Here is an 18,783-nt window from a genome sequence, read left to right on the forward strand (position 1 = left end):
GCCTGGTCCATGAATGATTAACCCTCGCTTCCTTTGAAGACTAGAGAACAAAACACCGCTGTTCAAAGTCCCTTTTCTTGCTCAGGCATTCATCTCTTTCTCAGAGCCAGACGTGGTCTGCGGAAAACCCAAGGCACTTTGTACCCTGCACTGGAATATATTGACTCTTGTTGGACTGCTCAGGAAGGCAGATGTGATCTTCCATTATAACAGACACTCCCTTAATGAACACAGAAGAGATGCAGCTTGTGATAACCAGCAAACCACTGCTTTATTTCAGTATTCTGGTAACTGTGCGTGGAGATCAGCTGTGCCTAGCCCTGCTATGTCTTGCATAAACCCTCTTCCTGGGAACAAACAGCTTTTTTTCCAGTTGTATATAAACATAGACTTATGTTTTGTTTTTATAAAAAGCATGCAAAGCCAGATGCATCCATAGCCTAACTAGTTAGACAGCTTAAAGCTCTTTCACGCTGCTGATGAAATTCTGCTAACTGTAGCTAATTTTGAATGTTACTGTGCGTGCAGGGGTTTTTTGGTTTTTGGTTTTGTTTTTTTTCCCAGCAACTGTCTTTTCAAAGTGCCTGTCTGTCCTGAAATGATGTCTCTCTGTGTTTGTCAAATGGGCAGACACAGCTGGTGGACTTCTCCCCGTGGGTTAAATATTCTGATTGAGAGATCCTGAAGCTCTTGGCTGCTGTCTCCACATGTTAAGGTGACTATCTGCACTGTAACCAGCTCAGGGCCCTGCAGGAGGGAGAATTAATTAATTAACTAGTTAATTAACTGTCAGTTTGCCAAATCTCTGGAAGAAATGACAGGGGAGGACTGAATGCAGGGAGACTAGAGACAGCATTGCTCTCCACTGCTTGTGCCAAAGCATGGTCTCCCATGGTCAGCAGTGCCGGGGGGGCTGTGTGCTCCAGCCACTGCTGGCACGGAGATATACGTGGGCAGCTCTTGGTCCTCTTGCATGTTTTTCCCCTTTATCTACAAGATCCTATCTCTTCTGAAAGAAAAGCCTTTTACTGGCCTTCCAGGGCTGATTTTTGCTGCTTTTTTCCCCCTATTTTCTTACCTCCTGGCCTGCTAACTGCAGTTTAACATGCCTTTCCCAAACACTTAGGAGAAGTGGTCTGGTCAAGAGTGCTCGTTGGATTGAATTGGCTCAACCTGAAGTGATGCAGGTAAGAAAGAAGAAAAGAAAATGTTACTGTTTGGCTTATTTGTGTAATTTGCAGGAATTCCTGCAACTCTCCTGCTGTTCCCATGGAAACAGATGTTGAATTGCAGGAAACTGCTACAGGTTTTCAGGACTATTATTTTTTTTTTCTTTAACAGTGACACCTCCTTTATCATTTCCAAGCAGCCTGGAAAAGTTGTTCTTTTTGAGGCACAAATCTGGAGTGAGCCAGGGCCTTCCTTGTCTTACAAGTTCTTCAAGGTATCTCGAGAGGTCTCCTTAGCGACAAGCAAGACACTGCCAGGAAAAGATGCTATCGGGAGGAGGGTAAACTCCGCTTTCCTCACGGCGTTAGCTGCCAGGCGATGGTGAGTTTGTTTCCCTAGCTGCTGGTGGGTAGCAGAGTGTGTCCCTCCCTGCTTCCCAGCGCAAGCCCTGTGCCGTGGGAAGGGCTTGCTGGCCACCAGGTTGTTTGTTAGTGCTGTGCAATTTTCACTGTTCAAAAAGCATCTGCTGAGCGAAGCCAACGCCTGCCTTTGTATGAGGGCTCGGGTCTCTGTAGCGCATTGTGTAAGCTTTGTCCTTCTGAGACAGACAGTTATTTTCCAGCCTGTCAAGTCTGACTCATCCACCAGGCAAGTCGGGTGTCAGGGATAGAACACCTGGGGCTTTATGGCCAAGCTGCCGTACCTGTCTCCCTGCTTTTATCCAATTTAAACTTGCCCTCTTCCCCTGCCTTCATCTCTCATTTCTCTGGTCTTTTGCAGGTGTTGACGTGGTGCAGACTGTTCATCGTGGGAAGGTAAGGCTGCTTGCATTCATCTAAGAAATGACACTGGCCAGTGAAAGGTCATCAAGGGTGGTTTTTTTTTTTGGAGTTACTTTGTTTTGTTTTTAACTGGGTGAATTAAATGCTTATGAAGATGAAAGAGTATTTGTTTTAATAAGTTATTAGCATCAGATATGTAGGACTATGAGGATTATCAAGGCTTCTTGGCAGAGCTCTACCAGGGCCTTGGTCTGTGTCACACCATCTCCGCTCCCTATTTTATCACAATCCATTGTGTTTCTGCTACCAGCCAGAGGCTCTGGCTGACCCAAGGACCCCACTCACCAGGTGCTGTACACACAGCATGGGGAGCCCAACTGCCGCCACGAAACAACAGGTGAAATGGGCAGACAAAAAGCAGGAAGGAAAACAAAAAGCACATGAAGGGCTTGAGATCAAACAGCAATGTAAAAAACCAAAACCAACCAAACAACCCACAAAAAAAAAAATCTAAACCAACCAAACAAAAACCCACCTGGGGCCAAACCCAGTGTCCTGGTCCCACAAAGCAGGAGCACCCAAATGATTTGAAACACCAACCTGCTGTTGTGTTTCAGTGGGTTTTGTAAGCCACAGTTTATCACCAGTTTTAAAATGGAAACGGCTGTGTAATACGATTGCAAGGGCCAGCTGCAATCTGTCATAGCCCCTTCACCATCACCCATAAAGGTCACCCATTGCCAGGCCGCTTTGAGCTGGTGCCCAGCATGGGAGCCCTGTGGTTTAATTTGGGGACAGAGAGGAGCTGCCAACCCTGTGGCTTGACCACCGGTTCATCTCACCAGCCTGCCCTCGGCTGTGTCCTGCAGCTTCCCCTTTCCTTCCCCATGCCTCCCTACCCCCATGAAACTGAGCTTTCTGCAGGCAGCTCTTCAGGGGCTCCAGAATACCTTTTGTGATGTTTTTTGACTGTGTGGGTTTTTTTACCTCCTGGCTTTGTAAGTAGGGAGCTTTCAAGCTTGCTGGAAACCTTCGTTCAGAGCTGCCTGGACTCATCTGTAAACAGTCTGGTAAATAATAACAACTTAAAAATACTAAGTGTCCAATAATGCCAGACTGCTAATAGCCCCTGTGTTAAAATCCAGTTTGATGGGGTCTCTTAAAATTTCTTAAGAGGTAAATGCCTTTGTAATGAACATCTTAATGTTAGATTGGCTCTGCGCTTGAGGTTTTTATTTAAATGCAAATTGAATCCTCCCACCGGAAAGCTAACAGGAGATTAAAATAGCTGGTAGGGGATGACAATTTGCTTTATGTAGAGTCATTTGACTCAACTTCTTGTTGATTTCCTCATTTTTCTTATTTATGGCTAGAGCTGCTTTAAAATACTTCCCTATCTCAACCAGCATGAGCTATCGGCAAGAATAAACCTTTTCTGGATCGTTATGGGCCTGAGTTGGGGTCAACACCAAGGGGCTTTTGCAAGCCAGGGCTGAACTGGAAACCTCCTCCAGCCATCTCTGGAGACTGTCCCTGGTCTGGGCTGCGGGGAAGTGGCCAGTGGAGAAGCGAGTCCCTCTGAGATGAAAATAGGAGACTTCCAGCTCTGGAAGCTGCAGGTTCAAAGGCTGTTGAGTGCTTGAGCACCTGATGCTGCTGTGTGGGTACTGGCTGTGCCCCAAGTCATGCATGCTCGGAGCTCTGTGCCGGTGGGGAAAGATGTATGAGCACAACGCTGAAAGGAGCAGAAATCTCTGGGGGTGTCGGGGACTTTCAGAGCTCAGGGGGTTCCTGAAGGATTAGAAACATCTGCTGGGCTGAACTGGAAATGTGTCTCTGGGGAGGAGCTTTGAAACTCGATGGAAGATGCATCGAAAATATCTTTCTCTTTTCGCTTTTGCTTAGAAATGATTTTTCTGCAAAGTTATTCTGCAACACTTTTAGGAGAAGAGTGGCGAAGCAGGTCAGGGAAGCGAAAGCCTGGAATGTCCAGCAGGCTGGGAAACCGAGGCCCAAAGGTCCCTACATCCTACTGCTGCCTCTGCAACCTCAGAGCAAAGCGTGCTCTTCACGGGACGCCTGGAGCCAGAGTTGCAGAGAGCAGAAGCTCTGGGGCTGCTGCTGCCTGAACTGCCCCTGCTGTGCCCTTGTTTTCCCTACGGTGGGTGCCTGTGGGGTGCGTGTCCATCAGATGTGCGCACCAGCGCTGGGCTCTGCTCTCCCTGAGCTGTAGCCGGTTGGCAGCGTGGGGTCCACCAGCTCCCAGCCACAACTGGGACCCAGCCTGGGGCAGACCCCCAGCTCTTCCCGGAGTGGGTCCCACTGCAGCAGCACGTTTAGGTCTCTGCCTCCTCCCGGAGGCAGCTCCTGCTTTTCAGCTCCTACTCCCCTCTTTTTGTCCATCTATTTCCCTTTCCTAGGAGTTTTGTTTTTGCAGGCAGGGACCAGCCGTTACAGAACATCCTGTGCAAGCGTGGGGAGCCATAAAAGGCTTAAGTATGGGTCTGGTAATGCACTGTGCACGCACGCACGCACACCCCCGGCTGTCGGCACTGAGGAAGAGACCAGATGGGGAAACACTCTCCCTCTTAATTGCCCTACATCTCTGGGAGGGTGAAGATTAGGGCTGCTGAATTTATGCTGATTTTTTTTTTTTTCTCTCCTCGCATCCTTCCCACGCAGCCCTCCCAGCCCTGGCTGCTCCCATCGCCGCTCGCATCCCCCTTGCCAGGGCTGTGGGGCGCCGGGAGGGACGGAGGGTGTGGGAGGGAGCTGGGAGGAGGGGGATGCTCCGCAGGCGCCAAGGATTTGGGTGTTGAAGAGCGTTTCTAGCAGAGAGACATGCTCTACCTGGATTCGGCACGGCTTCCTGGGAGCTGTGAGTATATCTGTGCTTCCCGAGCTCTTCTGGCAGGAGGGAGGGAGTTTCTTGCTGGAGGTCAGCGGGTTATTGGGGGTGGGTGGGAGGGGGATGCTTTGGAGGAGGACAGCTTTCTCCCAGTGTCAGGCCAGGCTTTTAATGAGCAACCAGAAACAAAGCTTTGAGTTTGTGTTTCCCTCCCTGAAAAGTGGGTTAAGGAGGATGTTTTTTCCCTTACTTTTTTTTTTTCTTCTCCCCCCAGTAGTCCCCAAATCCCATCTTTTCAGCCTCTCTCCCAGACCAGGCCCTGGCAGCTGAGGCAGGCAGCAGCGATGGGTGCGTGTGCTGTGCTACCCCCAGCTGAGATCTGGCCCAAGCTCTTCACATTCCCTCCGGAGGGATGCAGCCTAAATACAGAGTAACAGGAGCTTTATAAACATAACCAGCGAGACTGCAGGGCTTGAAAAAGATCTTCTTAGTTGACCTGTGAGAAAGAGAAGCTGTTTGTGCAAAGAGCAGAGGCAGCCTGTGGGGGCAAGGGGAAGGGATGCAGGATGCTGCTGGGAGTTGGACTGGGGAAGGGGTACCCTGCAGTCTTGCAGGTGGATTATCTTTTCTCTTGATGAAATTGTAACACTCTCTCTTGAGACAAACTGTGATGTGAATAAACCTTACCTTGTTCTGCTGATTCTTCAGCCCACCCTGGAAAAAAGGATGGCCTGGGCTCTTTCCCTGTGCTAACAAGTGCCAAAAACCGAAACCTCTTTTCTCCCTGTCCCATAGCCTGCTAAAGCTCCTGGCATCCTTCTAATCCACCACTGCTGTGCTCTTAGCTGTGGAATATTTCCTTCCATGACCTCTCTGCCTTCCTCCTATTAGCAATCTCAGGAAATTGCATTTGGCATGATGAGGCTGGAAATGATCTCAAGGGACTGGTAATGGGGGGAAGGGGTGCAGCTGGGGAGGAGGTCAGATCAGTCAGAGCCTGCTGTCTTCATGTTCAAACTGCCCCTACTTATGTCTGCAAAGAGAGATGCTCAGGAACAGAAGGAAAGGAATGAACTGCTTGTGAGTGCTGCTGCTTCTTTTTCTTTGCTTGGTACAATTAATTCTCTTATAATTGCAATGCTTTTTGTCTTTCCTTATATCTAAACAGTCTCTTTTGCCAGCTGGGTAACTTGCAGAGAAAGGCAGGGAACTAGTGGATTTTTTTGTTGTTATTTTTCTGGGTAGCTGTTACTATGGCAAGGAAACTTGATTCAGTGTGAAGAGAGGTCAGAAATACCAGACTGAAAATTTCATGCATGTTCTGTTTAAAGCCTCAGCTGCCAGGGTTTGAGCAAGAGAGAAGTAAAGGCAACAGAGTCCCCAGTTTTCAAAGGCTTTTTAAAAGCCTTTTCTGTTTAAAGTTGGAGTTACTTGAAAACCTAGACCTGGTATTACATGACCTTGCGGGCTAGGATTGTATAATAGTCAAGCTTGTAGAAAGGCTGTCTATATCTTGTTCTGAGTGTCACCAAGAAATGAGAGTGTGAGTTTGGGACAGGAGCTCAGGTTTCTCCCATGCTGGGGACATTACAAAGGTGCCAGATTTTTCCAAAGACCCTGATTCCACTAAGAACCTCAAATAAGCGGTGAGGGTTTGAAGAGAGCCGTGTCCGTGGGGGTGCTGAGCTCTCTGAACTACTGTACAATGGAGTTTTGGGGTGCTGGGCTCCTCTGAAAGTCTGCTCTCTTGGGTGGCAGAGAAGTGAGCTTTCTCCCTGCAGGAGAAGGGATTTACGGCTCCCTTCTGGGTGCTGAGCAGGGGGAAATGTGAACTTAAAGCTTCCTGGAAAAATCTGCCCCCGTGAATGTTGTTTCTTGTTGGCTGTATCTTTGCTGAAATAAAGATGCCTTTTTTTTTTTTTAACAGCAAAGGTTGGTACCTTAGTCCACAGGGACAGAGCTGCCTTATGCTGTGCTCATGTTTATCTGACAGTGCAAAGGGTGGTTACACCATGATATTTATGTGCTTCTAGGAGGAAAAGCAGCTCACTTCAATTACAGGGATTAATGGAGAGGTTTAGGTGCCGCTCCCACATCTGAAACTTTTCAATGTGTTATTTGAGACGCACTGTATCCTGCTAGCTTCCAGCGTAGATGAAAACAGCATAAAGAAAGTTGTCACTGTTTACTGTCCTTTCTCTTCACTTGCTGGTTTTCTTTTTTTTGACAAAGTCCCTGATTCTAGCCGATATGGGATGTTCCTGTGCTAACAAGCGGCTCCAGCTGCAGGTAGTTACCTTTGGGGTTTTGAGGAGAGGCAGATGTGGGCTCCCTACCTGCCCTGGTCCCAGCTGACCTGGGAGCAAGTGGCTTCCCCATATGGATGAACTGAGCACCCAGTCCTGGGGAGGGCAGGTACGAAGGTCACAGGAGAGGCTGCCGGTGTGAGGTGTGCTTGGGCCTTGTGTGCAGCATCCCGGGCATCCGCTCATCTCCGTCTCTGCCCCTTGGAGCGGGTGAGCTGGGCTCTGGGGTCACACTGGGAGCAGAAGAGCTGAGCCACAGGGGACTGATGCTTCCCAGGGGCTGGTTCCTGCTCCAAACTGTGTGTTGGACCCTGTGCCTGGAGCAGCACTGGGAAAGCACCCGAGTGTTGCTGTAACCTGGAATTGCACTGGGAAGAGAGTCGGGAGCAGGCAGGCAGGGGAGAGCTGGGCTGTGCCTGACACTCTTCCTTGGCAGTGGGTGAAATTCCTGGGGTTCTCCTCTCCGTGTCCCCCCTCCTGGCCTTGTACCATGACTGTTCCTTGGGACAGAAATGGGTTCCCTGCACTGAATCATCTCCTTTTAGAATCATCTCCTTTTAGCTGTCTTAATTGAGTCTGTGCTGTGTCATCTCTCCCTGTTCTTTATTTAATAGAGCGCAGGCAGCCAAGACCGAGCTGAAATGAAGCTGCTCACTCCTGCCTGGTGCTGAGGAGCAGGAGCTACAATTTCTTCTCAGTTTTTGTGTGCTATTTCCAGCATATCATTGCCCCTGTTCCTGCCTCCCCTGTGACGCCCATCCCCAGAGCAGCAGGAATTGTTACTGCTCTGGCTAGTGATGCTGGCTGGATGTCAGGCTGTTTTCAGCTCAGCTTTGCAGCCCCTTTTCTCACGTTGGCTGGCACATGGCAGGACTGCCCCGTGTTTATCTGGCGTGACATTTGGGTGAGTACAAGAGCTTTTTCTCTGAAGGCAGTAGGTTCTCTAATAGGCTTCTCTGTCAGGCTGGTGGCTGGCTGTGTCTGTTTTAACCTGCTCCTGGTGACGGCAAGGAACATGTGGGCGTTTGGCAGTTGGCAGACAATATGGGGAGCAGTGATGTTCTGGGAGCACAGCTCCTGGTGGGGCTGTGATGTGTGTCCTGGGTCTGACCCCTCCCCAGATCTGGTGATGGAAATCTGTGGTCATGCTATTGAAGTCAGGGAAGCTGAGGGTCACCTGGATACGGCTCAAGTTAACTTGTGATGGGATGCCAGGAAGAAGCATAGTGGTCTCCTGGATGTTTGGGGTGTCCCTAAAACGATCACTGTTCCCAAAGTGTGGGTTTGAGCGGGTGATGCTCTGTGAGGCACAGCAGTGATCTGCTGCTGGGGCAGCAGAAGTGCTGGAGGCTTTTCAGAGCAAGTTAGACAAATGTGGTACAGGATCAGTTCGTAGTGAGTTGTATCTGCCTCGGGCTGGGTGAGGATTAGGTGTGTCTCTGTTTCCTGAGCCCTGAGTTCCTCCCTGGAGGGAGTGTGTTACACGTAAGTGTGGCTGGGGGGATGTACAGTGATGTCTCGGGATGGATATCTTCAGCATGAGCATTAAAAATAGAAGATTTGGGAGTATATCCATGGCTTTTCATCTTCTGGGGCCTTTTTGCATTTCCTTCAATTTGGAGAGGTGTACATAGGACCCCTTTTCACTCTGTGCTCGTGCAGTGGCATTGCAATGCAATATTTAGGGTAGTGCATCAGCCAAAAGAATACCCCGAAGGCTGGAGATTTTTGGCTCTAGCTGGGCTGCGTGCTGGCCCCCTGCAGCTGAGGGAATTTCAAACCCAGAGCAGCAAAACTTCTAAATCCTGGAGAGAGGTGAGATGGGAAGGAAAGCGAAAGCAGCTGCACTCAGCAGCACCAAGATCTCTCTCCCCTGTTCAGCCCGTCTGTCACTTTAATACCCACCAGCGTATCTCTTTTATAAACCACAAATCATTGCAGGTAATAAATGCCACTAAACTGGGAGCTCTTGAAAATGAGCCTGATGTAACCTGCGGGGTGAGGAATGGCCTCTCCCTGGAGGGAGCAGCTGGGTGTTAGAGCACAGGGAGCTCAGCCCTCCACACCGAGAGGTCCCCCTCTCCCACTGGAGCCCTGTCCCCCTCTCGGTGGGTGCTGTGGGGCTCTCCCTGCCCAACTGTGCTCCATAACCACTTGGGAAAGACCCTGGGGGGTGGTGGAGGGGTGCTGTGCTGCTTACTGAGCTCTTAAAGCGGGGGTTTCTGTCCTGCAAGGGTAAGGACTGGACCCTGGAGTGGGCTCAGCGCTGTGCCTGCCATCTCCTCTGATGGAAAAGCAATTACCATTCATTTTTATTTTAATGTAGCCATTTAAGAAATAAATTTTAATGCTTCCAATTTGTTTGGTATAATTAAGTGATAATTCCCTCTGTCTGGGAGGAGAACATGGCTGCAGCACACGGGGGTGTTTGGTCAGCACATTTTGACAGCTCCCAGCTCCTACGGCGCAGTGCTGGCATTGCTTTTTAGTGAGATTCAGGTGGTGCTGGAGAGATGGAGACAAAGGGTGCGAGTACAGTGTTTCAGGTTGACCTTGATTTTCTTTAAAGAGCATGGAAGAGAAGAATAGCAAACTACTATTTGTATGCCAAGGCAGCTGAGCTGAGGCAGAGCTTTGCATTACTGCTGCTGAGAGTGCTGGCTGGCTGGATCTGCTGGTTCCCATTGTCTGGGACCACAGCTGGGCCGAATTTGCAGGTCGTTGCTCTGCCTGTTCTCCTGAAGGATCTGCCCAGCACTCCACAGAAATACTCAGCCATTTCCAAGTGCTTTGAAGCACACTCTCTGCGCTGGTATGTTGAAAAAGAATTTTTAGGCAATTTTAGACAGCTATGCTTGAGCTCTGCATAGCCTTAATGACAGTGGAGAAACTGTCTGGCACCAGCTGTGAGGTTCTGCTTCTGTCAGACATTTGGGTGATGCTGATTGTGTCTCATCCCAGCACTGTGCTGTATAGTTGAAGAAATTGAGGCACAGGGCAGAAAAATGACTTCTCAGAGGTCAGGACGCAAATCTGTCATGCTCCAGGAGCTGGCTCTGCTTTTCTAATTTGCTGGCCCGTGCTGAATTTGTCCATGGTAATGCATGAAAATTCACCTGGAAAGAAAATAAATTATTCATGAAAGCAATAGTCCAGAGCTGCTTAAACTGCCAAGGCATAAATCCCTGAGCCGATCCAGTTGTGGGCGGTGATGCACATCAGAGGACGAGGGATTGAGGAGAGGGGAGAACAGCAGCTGGTGATCTAGTCTGTTGTTTGCCCCTTTCTCCTCAGCTGCTGGGAAGATGCAAAGTGTGGCTTGACTTACTGCTGCTTTTTATTGTTGCTTTGTGTTCCTTTGTACTGCGGCCCCCACAGTGCTGGGGATGTGCGCATGTGCCCGTGCTGGGTCCTGCTGCTGGAGGGTTACAGCCCAAGGAGTATTTATGGGTTTATTAACCACATTCTTTATGCAGTAAATGATGTTTAGCTGACTACTGAAATTTTTCTGGGAGAATAAGTTAAAATAAACAGCCCTGCTTGGACTGATTGGTTTTCATGCCAGCTCAGACTTGTACGTGAAGTGATTTTGATGGATCTCAGTCCAGTTGTCCAAGACCTGTTTCACTGATGCTTTTCCATCACCCTCCTCTAATTCACGCTTTCAGAGGAGATATAGGAACTAACATGGCCATGGCAACTGATTTCCCCTTCAGATGGGCCCTGCAGGCTGAGCCCCAGGACAGAGATGAGGAGTTTGTGGGGATGCTGCGTTGTACCTGTCTGAGAGAATGGCAAATGCCTTGCCCTGGCTGCGGTCCGACGGCCACCTCTGTCTCCCTGCTTACCTGATGAACACAACAGGCATGAATTTACAGAAGAAATAATGTGGCATCCCCGGTGTGCTACACACAGGATGAGTCTGGGGTACAGCAGCAACAGCCCATGCGCCTCTGCCCCGCGGGCAGCCTGGTGCACCCCAGGGCTTCTCCCCTTCCAGGGGGATCTGCCTCGTTGCTCCATGCTGTGGTCCCTGGAAAGCATCAGGATACCCACTCGCATCACCTGAAGTGATGGGTGATGAAAGGCGGCTGTAGGTGGCTGTTGCTAAGCTACAGGCTCTGTCTGCTCAGGTTGTCGGAGGGCTCGGAGAGCTGAAGGGCTGTGGTCAGACCTGGGGAGTAAGTGCTGCGGCCGGGCAAGGCGGTGGGCTGCAGGGAGGAGATGACCTGTTCCTGGCTCAGGGAGTTTTGCAGAGCCCACTTGTTTACTCTCTGCTCCAGATGAAGCAGCAGGAAACAAGTCTGGTTCTCCTTTTTGGGAGAAGGGAGTCCATCCCCTTAAGAAATCCAAGGGCTATAACGGTTGGTTGCTTTGTGCTTAGGTATCTTAGATAGGAAAGAGCAAGTTGGCTCTTTGCATTTCACCCCACAGCCACACTGTTGTATCAGAAGAAAAAAAATAACCCCAAGCAGCAGATGGGCTGGGGCACTGGCCCTGGGCTGGGTGTCTGCCAGGAGGCAGGGAAGTGGGTCCAGGAGTGAATCTCTGCTCCAGGGGCTTTCAAACGGTGGTCCACAGAAAAGCAGAGCCAGCCAGCCCTGCTTTCCTGCTGGGGAAGCTCTTTTCAGGAGGTCAGTGGGACCTCAGCATCCGTGGGGAAAAGTCTCGGAGTCAGTGCATGAGGAGAAGAGGGAATGACTCTGTCCTAGAGCAGAGCACTGCTCAGCCAGCAGTATGCCTTCTTTGGGTTTTTTTGGCAACTGCTCACTCTACCCTACAGTCCTGTCTCCAAATGTTCGTGCAGGCAGCATGTGCTGGGAGAGCCTGCTGCGTCTGCAAGGGCAAAGATAAATCTTACTTTGTTTTAAGGGCAATTGTTAAACAACCCCAGTTACACAATGAAGGCGGAGATGCTCAGTGCAAAACGCACCTTATTCCACGCTGGGCAAGTGAGCAAGCCGCTGCCTTTGTTCTGTTCCGTTTGTCCTCTCTGGCCTCCTGTGCTAATTAATCTCATCTGCATGGTTAACAGCCATTCTGAGAGAGGAGACGAAAAAAGACCATGGGTTTCCAGCGAGCGCTTGTGCCTTCTCCTCCCTGGGCTGTTCTCTGGATCCCTCACAGCTCCACGGCTCAGCCCATGGATTGGGGCTGGAGAGGCAAGGGCTGGCTTTCGCCTTTCCCAGCTGAGGGCTACCAGAGCGGGTCCTTCCCTGGGACTGCAGGGGGATGTAGACAGGGGTCAGGAGGAGGAATCAGGTCAGAGAAGGAGGATGCAAGGAAAAGTTCCCCAGCAGGCAGGAAAACAGCCAGGGAAGTGAGCAGACGGCTTGCAGCCTCCTCAGTTTGAATGTCGCTTGGGGGCGGGGATGCTCAGGGAACAGGATAACAAACTGACTCCAACCTCTCTTGCCTTTTTATGACATTTTTTTTTTTTACCCTCCCTCTTTTGTTTTGTTTTATTTTTAGGATCGGTCTCTGCATGAGCTTCGGAGGCAGACCTGGAACTGCGGGATTAATGGAGATGCAATGAAAGGTACCGGTCGCTGCTGTTCTGTTGGGGGGTGGCGGAGGGGGCTGGTGGCTGGGGGAGGCTGTCTGACGGGGATGCTCCCATCCCTGCTCTGCTCCAGGCTGCCTGCAGCCCTGCCAGGGGAAGGATGGTGTTTGCACTTTGCGTTTCTCTGTTTTTCCCTGGCACTTCTCTGTCTGCTCTGTTTTGCAGCGTAGCCAGCCCCCTCCCGTGGGCAGGGACCGATGCTGCCTCGCCCCGCCAGCCACCATGGAGCTAGCTAATACCAAAGATTTCCAGTGGAAAACCCTCGCCCCGCTCCCAAGCCGCAGGGTCTACTCGACCTTGGTGGAAGCTGGCGGGCAGGTGTTTGCCATCGGGGGCTGCGATGACAACGGTGTCCCCATGGATTGCTTTGAGGTCTACTCCCCTGAGGCCGACCAGTGGACCTCGCTGCCCCCCATGCCCACGGCTCGGGCCGGGGTGGCCGTGGCCACTTTGGGCAAGAGGATCATGGTGATAGGAGGGGTTGGAGTGAATCAAATGCCGCTGAAGATAGTGGAGATGTACAACATAGATGAGGGCAAGTGGAAGAAGAGGAACTCACTGAGAGAAGCAGCCATGGGCATCTCGGTGACGGCAAAAGGCAAGGAGGGTTCAATTCCTGCTGTGTCCTTCCAGGGCAGGGAGGGATGCCTGCGGGGTGGTGGGATGGGGAGGGTTAGCATCGGTTGGTGCATCAGGCACAAAAGCTTTCTGGGCAATGGCACAGGGTTATGTTGTTCTAGAAGCACAGAAAAGGTTTTGGAGAAGTTAAACCCTGTGTATTTGTCATATCCCACCTGCTAAAGACGACTGTTCTGTGGGTGGCCAAAAGCAGATAAACCTGGGGACTGCTCTGTACAGTCAGCCCTGGAGCCACGAGGGCCATGGCTGTGGTGGTACCTGGGGGTATTTCAGACAGGTCCAAGCTCCAGGGCCTCAAATCAAACTTTGCCAGGGTTTTGTAGCAAATTCTGGTCCTTGTGTGCTGCAGATCCTGGAAAAATAGGAATGGTGCTGCTGGCTGAGCGTAGCCAGGCTGGGAGGACCTGGCTGAGCTGTGGAGCCAGAGGTGAAGGTCTGAGCTGCAAAATAGCTTTGGTTTGAAGAGACATCTCTGGTCCAAACCAGAACCAGCCATGAGAGAGTCAGCTTCATGGTCATGGGCTCAAATCATTGCACAAGGAGGGGAAGCGGCTGGCCTCATGGGGGGGTTCCTGCGTAGCTCCCCTCCAAAAGCTTAACCACTGCCTTAAATAGGGCTTGATAAAGGCCTGTGAGGCTCTGCCTTATCAGCCCATCTCCTTTTTTAATTTCTAAGCAGAGATGCGGAGCATTGATTTCCTTTAGCATGCTCTGCCATTCTTTGAAGAGCCTGGGGCTGGGAGTTGTGTTCCTGAGCAGCATGCCTGAGGTCAGCCAGCTTCCCACCGTGCCTGGGATTACAAATCTAATCTCCAGGCAGCTTCTTTGAAAGCTTCTTGGTTTGTTTGCTTAAGTGGGTTTAAAAGCTACCATCAAGGAATGTTTAAAAATAATGTTTACCATCTTGGAGATGATTTTCTCTCTGAGTATAAGCTTGCCTGACTGATACGAGAGGGTCAATTTGGTGCAAGAGGCCAGGAACAGAAATAGCTGCCCAAATCCTTGCAGTGTGCAGGCTGCTCTCTGCTTTTTCAGCTGCCTTGTAGGGCTGCCCGCAAGGGCAAGGCTGCCGTCGCTCCTCTCCTGAATCTTGTCTGTGGGGTGAAGTGTGTGTTGAAGGAGATAATGTGGGTGCTGTGTAGGCAGGATTTTGTTTCAGAGAGCCAGCTTTGCTGTTAGCCAGAGGTGGATATAGCTGATACGGATTTGGTGGGGGAACAACTAGCCGTGGTGCCTTGTCTTGGCTCTGAGCCCTCCGGTCTGGGTCACAGAGCTGCCATCCTGTGCCAGACCTTGGTGGGACAAAGCAGGAGCTGAGCTGAGGAGCAGCAGCCCCCAAACAGAGGAGCAGGGCTGGGGGAAGAGCATTGGTGTTGCTGTGGGGAGCGGGAGGTTAGTGCATTCCCCTCTGCCCCAGAGATGGGAGCTCGGGACATATACAGGGTCACGGGTAGGATTGAACAGTTCTGGTCCACATCATATGATGGCACGTGTTTTTGCAGGTGGGTATTTCTGATGCTTTCCTATAATAATTTTGTGGGACTAATTTTTTTTTGCTTCTTGGCCTTGTCCAGACTATAGAGTCTATGCAGCTGGTGGGATGGGATCTGACCTGAGGCCGCACAACTACCTGCAGCACTACGACATGCTCAAGGACATCTGGGTGTCGCTGGCGGCCATGCCCACACCCAGGTACGCTGCCACATCCTTCCTGCGAGGCACCAAGATCTACGTGCTGGGTAAGAAGCAGTCCTGCTGCCGCCTCCTCCTTGGGCAGCAGCTCCTTTGATCTGAGCACTGAGAAACCTCCTTGGAAGAGGCTTTTGGGAGTGCTCTTCTCCATCCCTGCCTGCTTTCTCATGCATTCAGAAACACCAGCTTGCAGCTGTAGGTTTTGAGTGGGGCTGGTGTGGGGTTCGGATTCACAGCTCCATAGCAAGCATCCGTGAGAGCCCCTGCACCCTTGAATGCCCCAGGAACTCATGGGTCTTGCAGCAGCTCTGTGCTGGGTGAGTGGCCACTCCTGTCCCAGGCCCATCCATGGCTGCTGGCAGCTGAGGGTACAGCTGGTCTTTGCCAGCTCAATTTGCAGTCCTGTGACTGCACTAAAAGCCCTTGGACTCAACTAGTGAGCAAAAATACCTTTATGCGGTTTATAAGAGCACAGTACTGCGCAGCTTCACAAAGGGTCTGCCTTTGGCAGAGGAAAGACCTGCTGTAGCTGGGAAATGCTGGACCGAGTCTTTTGCAGGGGAGAATTTTCATTATGTTTGGCTTACAGAAAGGGAAACTGAGGCAGAGAAATGTTGCTGTCAGCTCATGGCCAAATGGCATATCGGGATCAAAATGCAGGAGTCCTGATTGTTCAAACTGCCAGACAGCCCTGGCTTTCTTTAGGGGTTACCAGAAAAAAACCTCTTTGATCTATTTTGCAGTTTGCTTGCTGCTGGCGAACAGTTTGTGGGCCCAGTAGCGAGCACAGGCTCTGCCTTCAAAGGCACGCTGAGCATCTGAGCTGAGAATAGCTGTATTCATCTGCATCTGATGGGTAGAAGAATAATACGCATCTTTGGCGGTGGTAGCAGCAGCTGCTCTGGCTCTCCTGCTCCGTCAGGAGCTTGGCAGCAAGGCCGGGGCTTGCTGGATTGCACTGGCGCTGAACTCATCTGAATTGCAAAGGCTCCCTGAGAGCTGATCCCTGCTCTGCTGTGAATTTGTCTTGATTAAACTGGTGCATACTAAACACCTTCCTGTGCCAGCGACCCGCTGCTGCTGGTGTGGAGGGAAGCGGAGGGTGTGATGCACTGAAAAATGAAGTGTTGTCATGTCATGAACCTGCAGTTAAAGGAGAGGGAGCGCAAGGGTGAGAAGTTACCTGGCTCAGCAAACCCTCATGCAGGTGACTTGAGACCTGAGGACATCGTATCGGCTGGCAGTTCGCTCTCAGCATGCCCTAGGAGGCTTCTCTGGTTCTTGCTGCTGTTGGCTTGGTGCTATGAGCCAAGCTGACCTTTTTCTTTCCATCTTCCCTGCCCCAGGTGGAAGGCAGTCCAAGTATGCTATCAATGCCTTTGAGGTCTTTGACACAGAGACCAGGTCGTGGACCAAGTTTCCCAACATCCCGAACAAAAGGGCCTTCTCCAGCTTCGTGCCCACAGAAGACAAACTCTTCAGTCTCGGGGGCCTGCGGCAGGGACGGCTCTACCGGCAGCCCAAGTTCATGAGGACCGTGGACATGTTTGATATGGAACAAGGTGGGGGCTGTCCCGGCTCTGTCCTTCCCAGAGGAGGAGGGTGGGTGGCACACAGAGCTGTGCTTTGGGGCTTTGCTGTCCTTGCAGAGCTCAGAGCTCTCATCTGCTGAGTCCTGGGACTGCTGGTGCCTTGAGCTCAGCCTAGAGGAAGGCCTGTGGTCAGGATTAACAAGTCAAGGCAGCAGAGGGGAAAAGCATGGTCCTGAGGCAGCTGGATTCAACAGCTCCCTCCTGACGTGGTGATGAGGAAGCTGACCCCTGTGTCACGGGGTTTTATTTACCCCAAGGTGCAGCAGCAAAACTGTGCTTTCACAAGCAAGTAGGTCAGAGAAGCTAGATGGTTTCCCAGGAGTGGATGCTCCTGTAATACCCAGTCTGTCCTGTCCCTCCCAGGTGGCTGGATGAAGATGGAGCGCTCCTTCTACCTGAAGAAAAGGCGAGCAGACTTCGTGGCTGGCTACCTGAAAGGCAGAGTCGTTGTGGCTGGGGGGCTAGGTGAGGCACTGGGGGATGGTGATAACACTTCAAAAGCATATGTGAGTCATACATTACCGTTACAGAGTAGAGAGATCCTGGCCCTGGCTGGCCTGAGGGAGCAGGGAAAACGGACCCCATAAGGGGATGGGGTCCAGAGCACAGACACTGTCCTGGAGCAGACGAGGGACACTTGCCAGTGCTTCCCAGGTGACCCAGTACCTCGCTTTATGCTTCCAGGAAACCAGCCAACCGTCCTGGAGTCCGCAGAGGCCTTCCACCCCGAGAAGAACAAGTGGGAGAGCTTGCCCCCCATGCCCACCCCACGCTGTGCCTGCTCCAGCATCGTGATCCGGAACTGCCTGCTGGCTGTCGGTGGGGTGAGCCAGGGCCTGAGCAGTGCCGTGGAGGCCCTGTGCCTCTCCGATTCCTAGCTGGCTCCTGCCTGGTGGAGGACCTTGCCCCTCGCTGCCTCCAGCAGTGGTGGTGGTGCTGGTGGTGGTGGTGCTGGGCAGCTCTCAGCGGTGCTGGGGCTGGGTGAGCACCATCCAAGCTGGCCTGGGAGCCTAGCAGCTCAGCTCTGCCTGCCCGTAGTTAAACCCAGCCTTGCTCTGGAGCCATGGCTGGCAGGAGCCCGCAGGGCTGCTCTTCCTCTTCCTCCTGGGTGCTGCCGTTCCAGGCCAGGATCCCCCTCCCAGTTGTCTTCAGAGCTCTACAGGGAAACCCAGATGAAGGAACTGCTCGCAGCGCTGCTGTGTCATGTCTCTTGCCAGCAGGAAGGACTCTGGAGATCAGGGCATTGGCAAGTGTCTCCCTGCAGCCATCCTGACCCACTACTGAAGGCGACGGGTTTGAAGGTGTTAGGGTTGTCCAGACAGGTCAGTGGTGATTCAGGGAAAACTGTTGTGATGTTGCCCTCTTCGAGCATCCTGGGATCTACGCGTGCTTCCCTGCATAGATCCCCTTGGCTTGCAACATGGGAAACTCTTAACCTGCAGCCAGACCCAGGGGATCATTCTTTTGCCTTCATAGCAAGGCTTTTCCTGCAAACCTGTAGCATTTGACTGTCACTTTGCCAGGAGCTGGAGCAAGGGGCTGCCAATGCTCCTGGGAGGGATGAATGCCCAAGAGACTGTTTTGGCTAGAGGGAAGACCTTACGTTTGGCACAGGACTAGCACAGATACTGCCTTTGCTGGGTTTCATGCAGAGATGGCCTCAACCTACAATATTCCAACCCTGTTTTTAGCTCCCTTAATGATTTGGGATCTTCTGTTCAGCCCAGGGAGAAAGGAGCAAAACTGAGCCTTGCCTCTGGTTCTGGAGCACTCTCACCCCGGGGCCGGGCAGTGGCCTTGGTGATGGCTTTGTTGGCCATCACCTCCTCTTTGGTTTCGTTCTTCCCAGGCAGTTTGTGGGAGGGCTGTCCAAACCGCCGGGTTACAATTCTAGCTTATAGCAGTTGCACCATTAAAAGCTGTCTTCAGAAAAAAAACTTCGGAGAAGGCTGGCTGTGCTCCGGACTGCATCAGGACTGTCATTTTTATGAAAAGCTGGGACCCAAATTAAAAAGGGGTTGGGGACGGGGCGGGGGGCTAGCGCAGGCAGCCATCCCGGGGGTCGGTGGGCTATCCCGTGCCTTGGGCACTTGCCCCATCGCTTGTTCCTTTCCGCGGTGTCCCATCCCTCTTTTTTGCAAGCGGTTCCTGGGCTGCAGGGAGAGGTTTGGAGGAGGAGGGGGGATCCCCG

The 18,783-nt window shown here is 51.7% G+C and overlaps 1 protein-coding gene across 4 annotated transcripts; it reads left to right on the forward strand.

The window, feature by feature from the left end:
• Positions 1 to 943: 943 nt before the first annotated feature.
• KLHDC8A (kelch domain containing 8A) lies at positions 944 to 18,529 on the forward strand. Of its 4 annotated transcripts, XM_069771785.1 has the most exons (9): positions 944 to 1,187; positions 1,342 to 1,551; positions 1,951 to 1,985; positions 12,579 to 12,645; positions 12,835 to 13,267; positions 14,883 to 15,047; positions 16,347 to 16,562; positions 16,956 to 17,057; positions 17,277 to 18,529. In XM_069771785.1, exons 5-9 carry the CDS (start codon positions 12,892 to 12,894, stop codon positions 17,468 to 17,470), a joined length of 1,053 nt encoding a protein of 350 aa, XP_069627886.1. In that variant the 5' UTR covers positions 944 to 1,187; positions 1,342 to 1,551; positions 1,951 to 1,985; positions 12,579 to 12,645; positions 12,835 to 12,891; the 3' UTR covers positions 17,471 to 18,529. The 4 variants fall into 4 exon arrangements, with proteins under 4 accessions (XP_069627886.1, XP_069627885.1, XP_069627887.1 ...); XM_069771784.1 differs by lacking the exons at positions 944 to 1,187; positions 1,342 to 1,551; positions 1,951 to 1,985 and adding an exon at positions 4,379 to 4,830; XM_069771786.1 differs by lacking the exons at positions 944 to 1,187; positions 1,342 to 1,551; positions 1,951 to 1,985 and adding an exon at positions 5,392 to 5,880.
• Positions 18,530 to 18,783: the final 254 nt, after the last annotated feature.

This window comes from Haliaeetus albicilla, chromosome 26, assembly GCF_947461875.1.
Source record: "Haliaeetus albicilla chromosome 26, bHalAlb1.1, whole genome shotgun sequence".
NCBI classification, from domain to species: Eukaryota; Metazoa; Chordata; class Aves; order Accipitriformes; family Accipitridae; genus Haliaeetus; species Haliaeetus albicilla.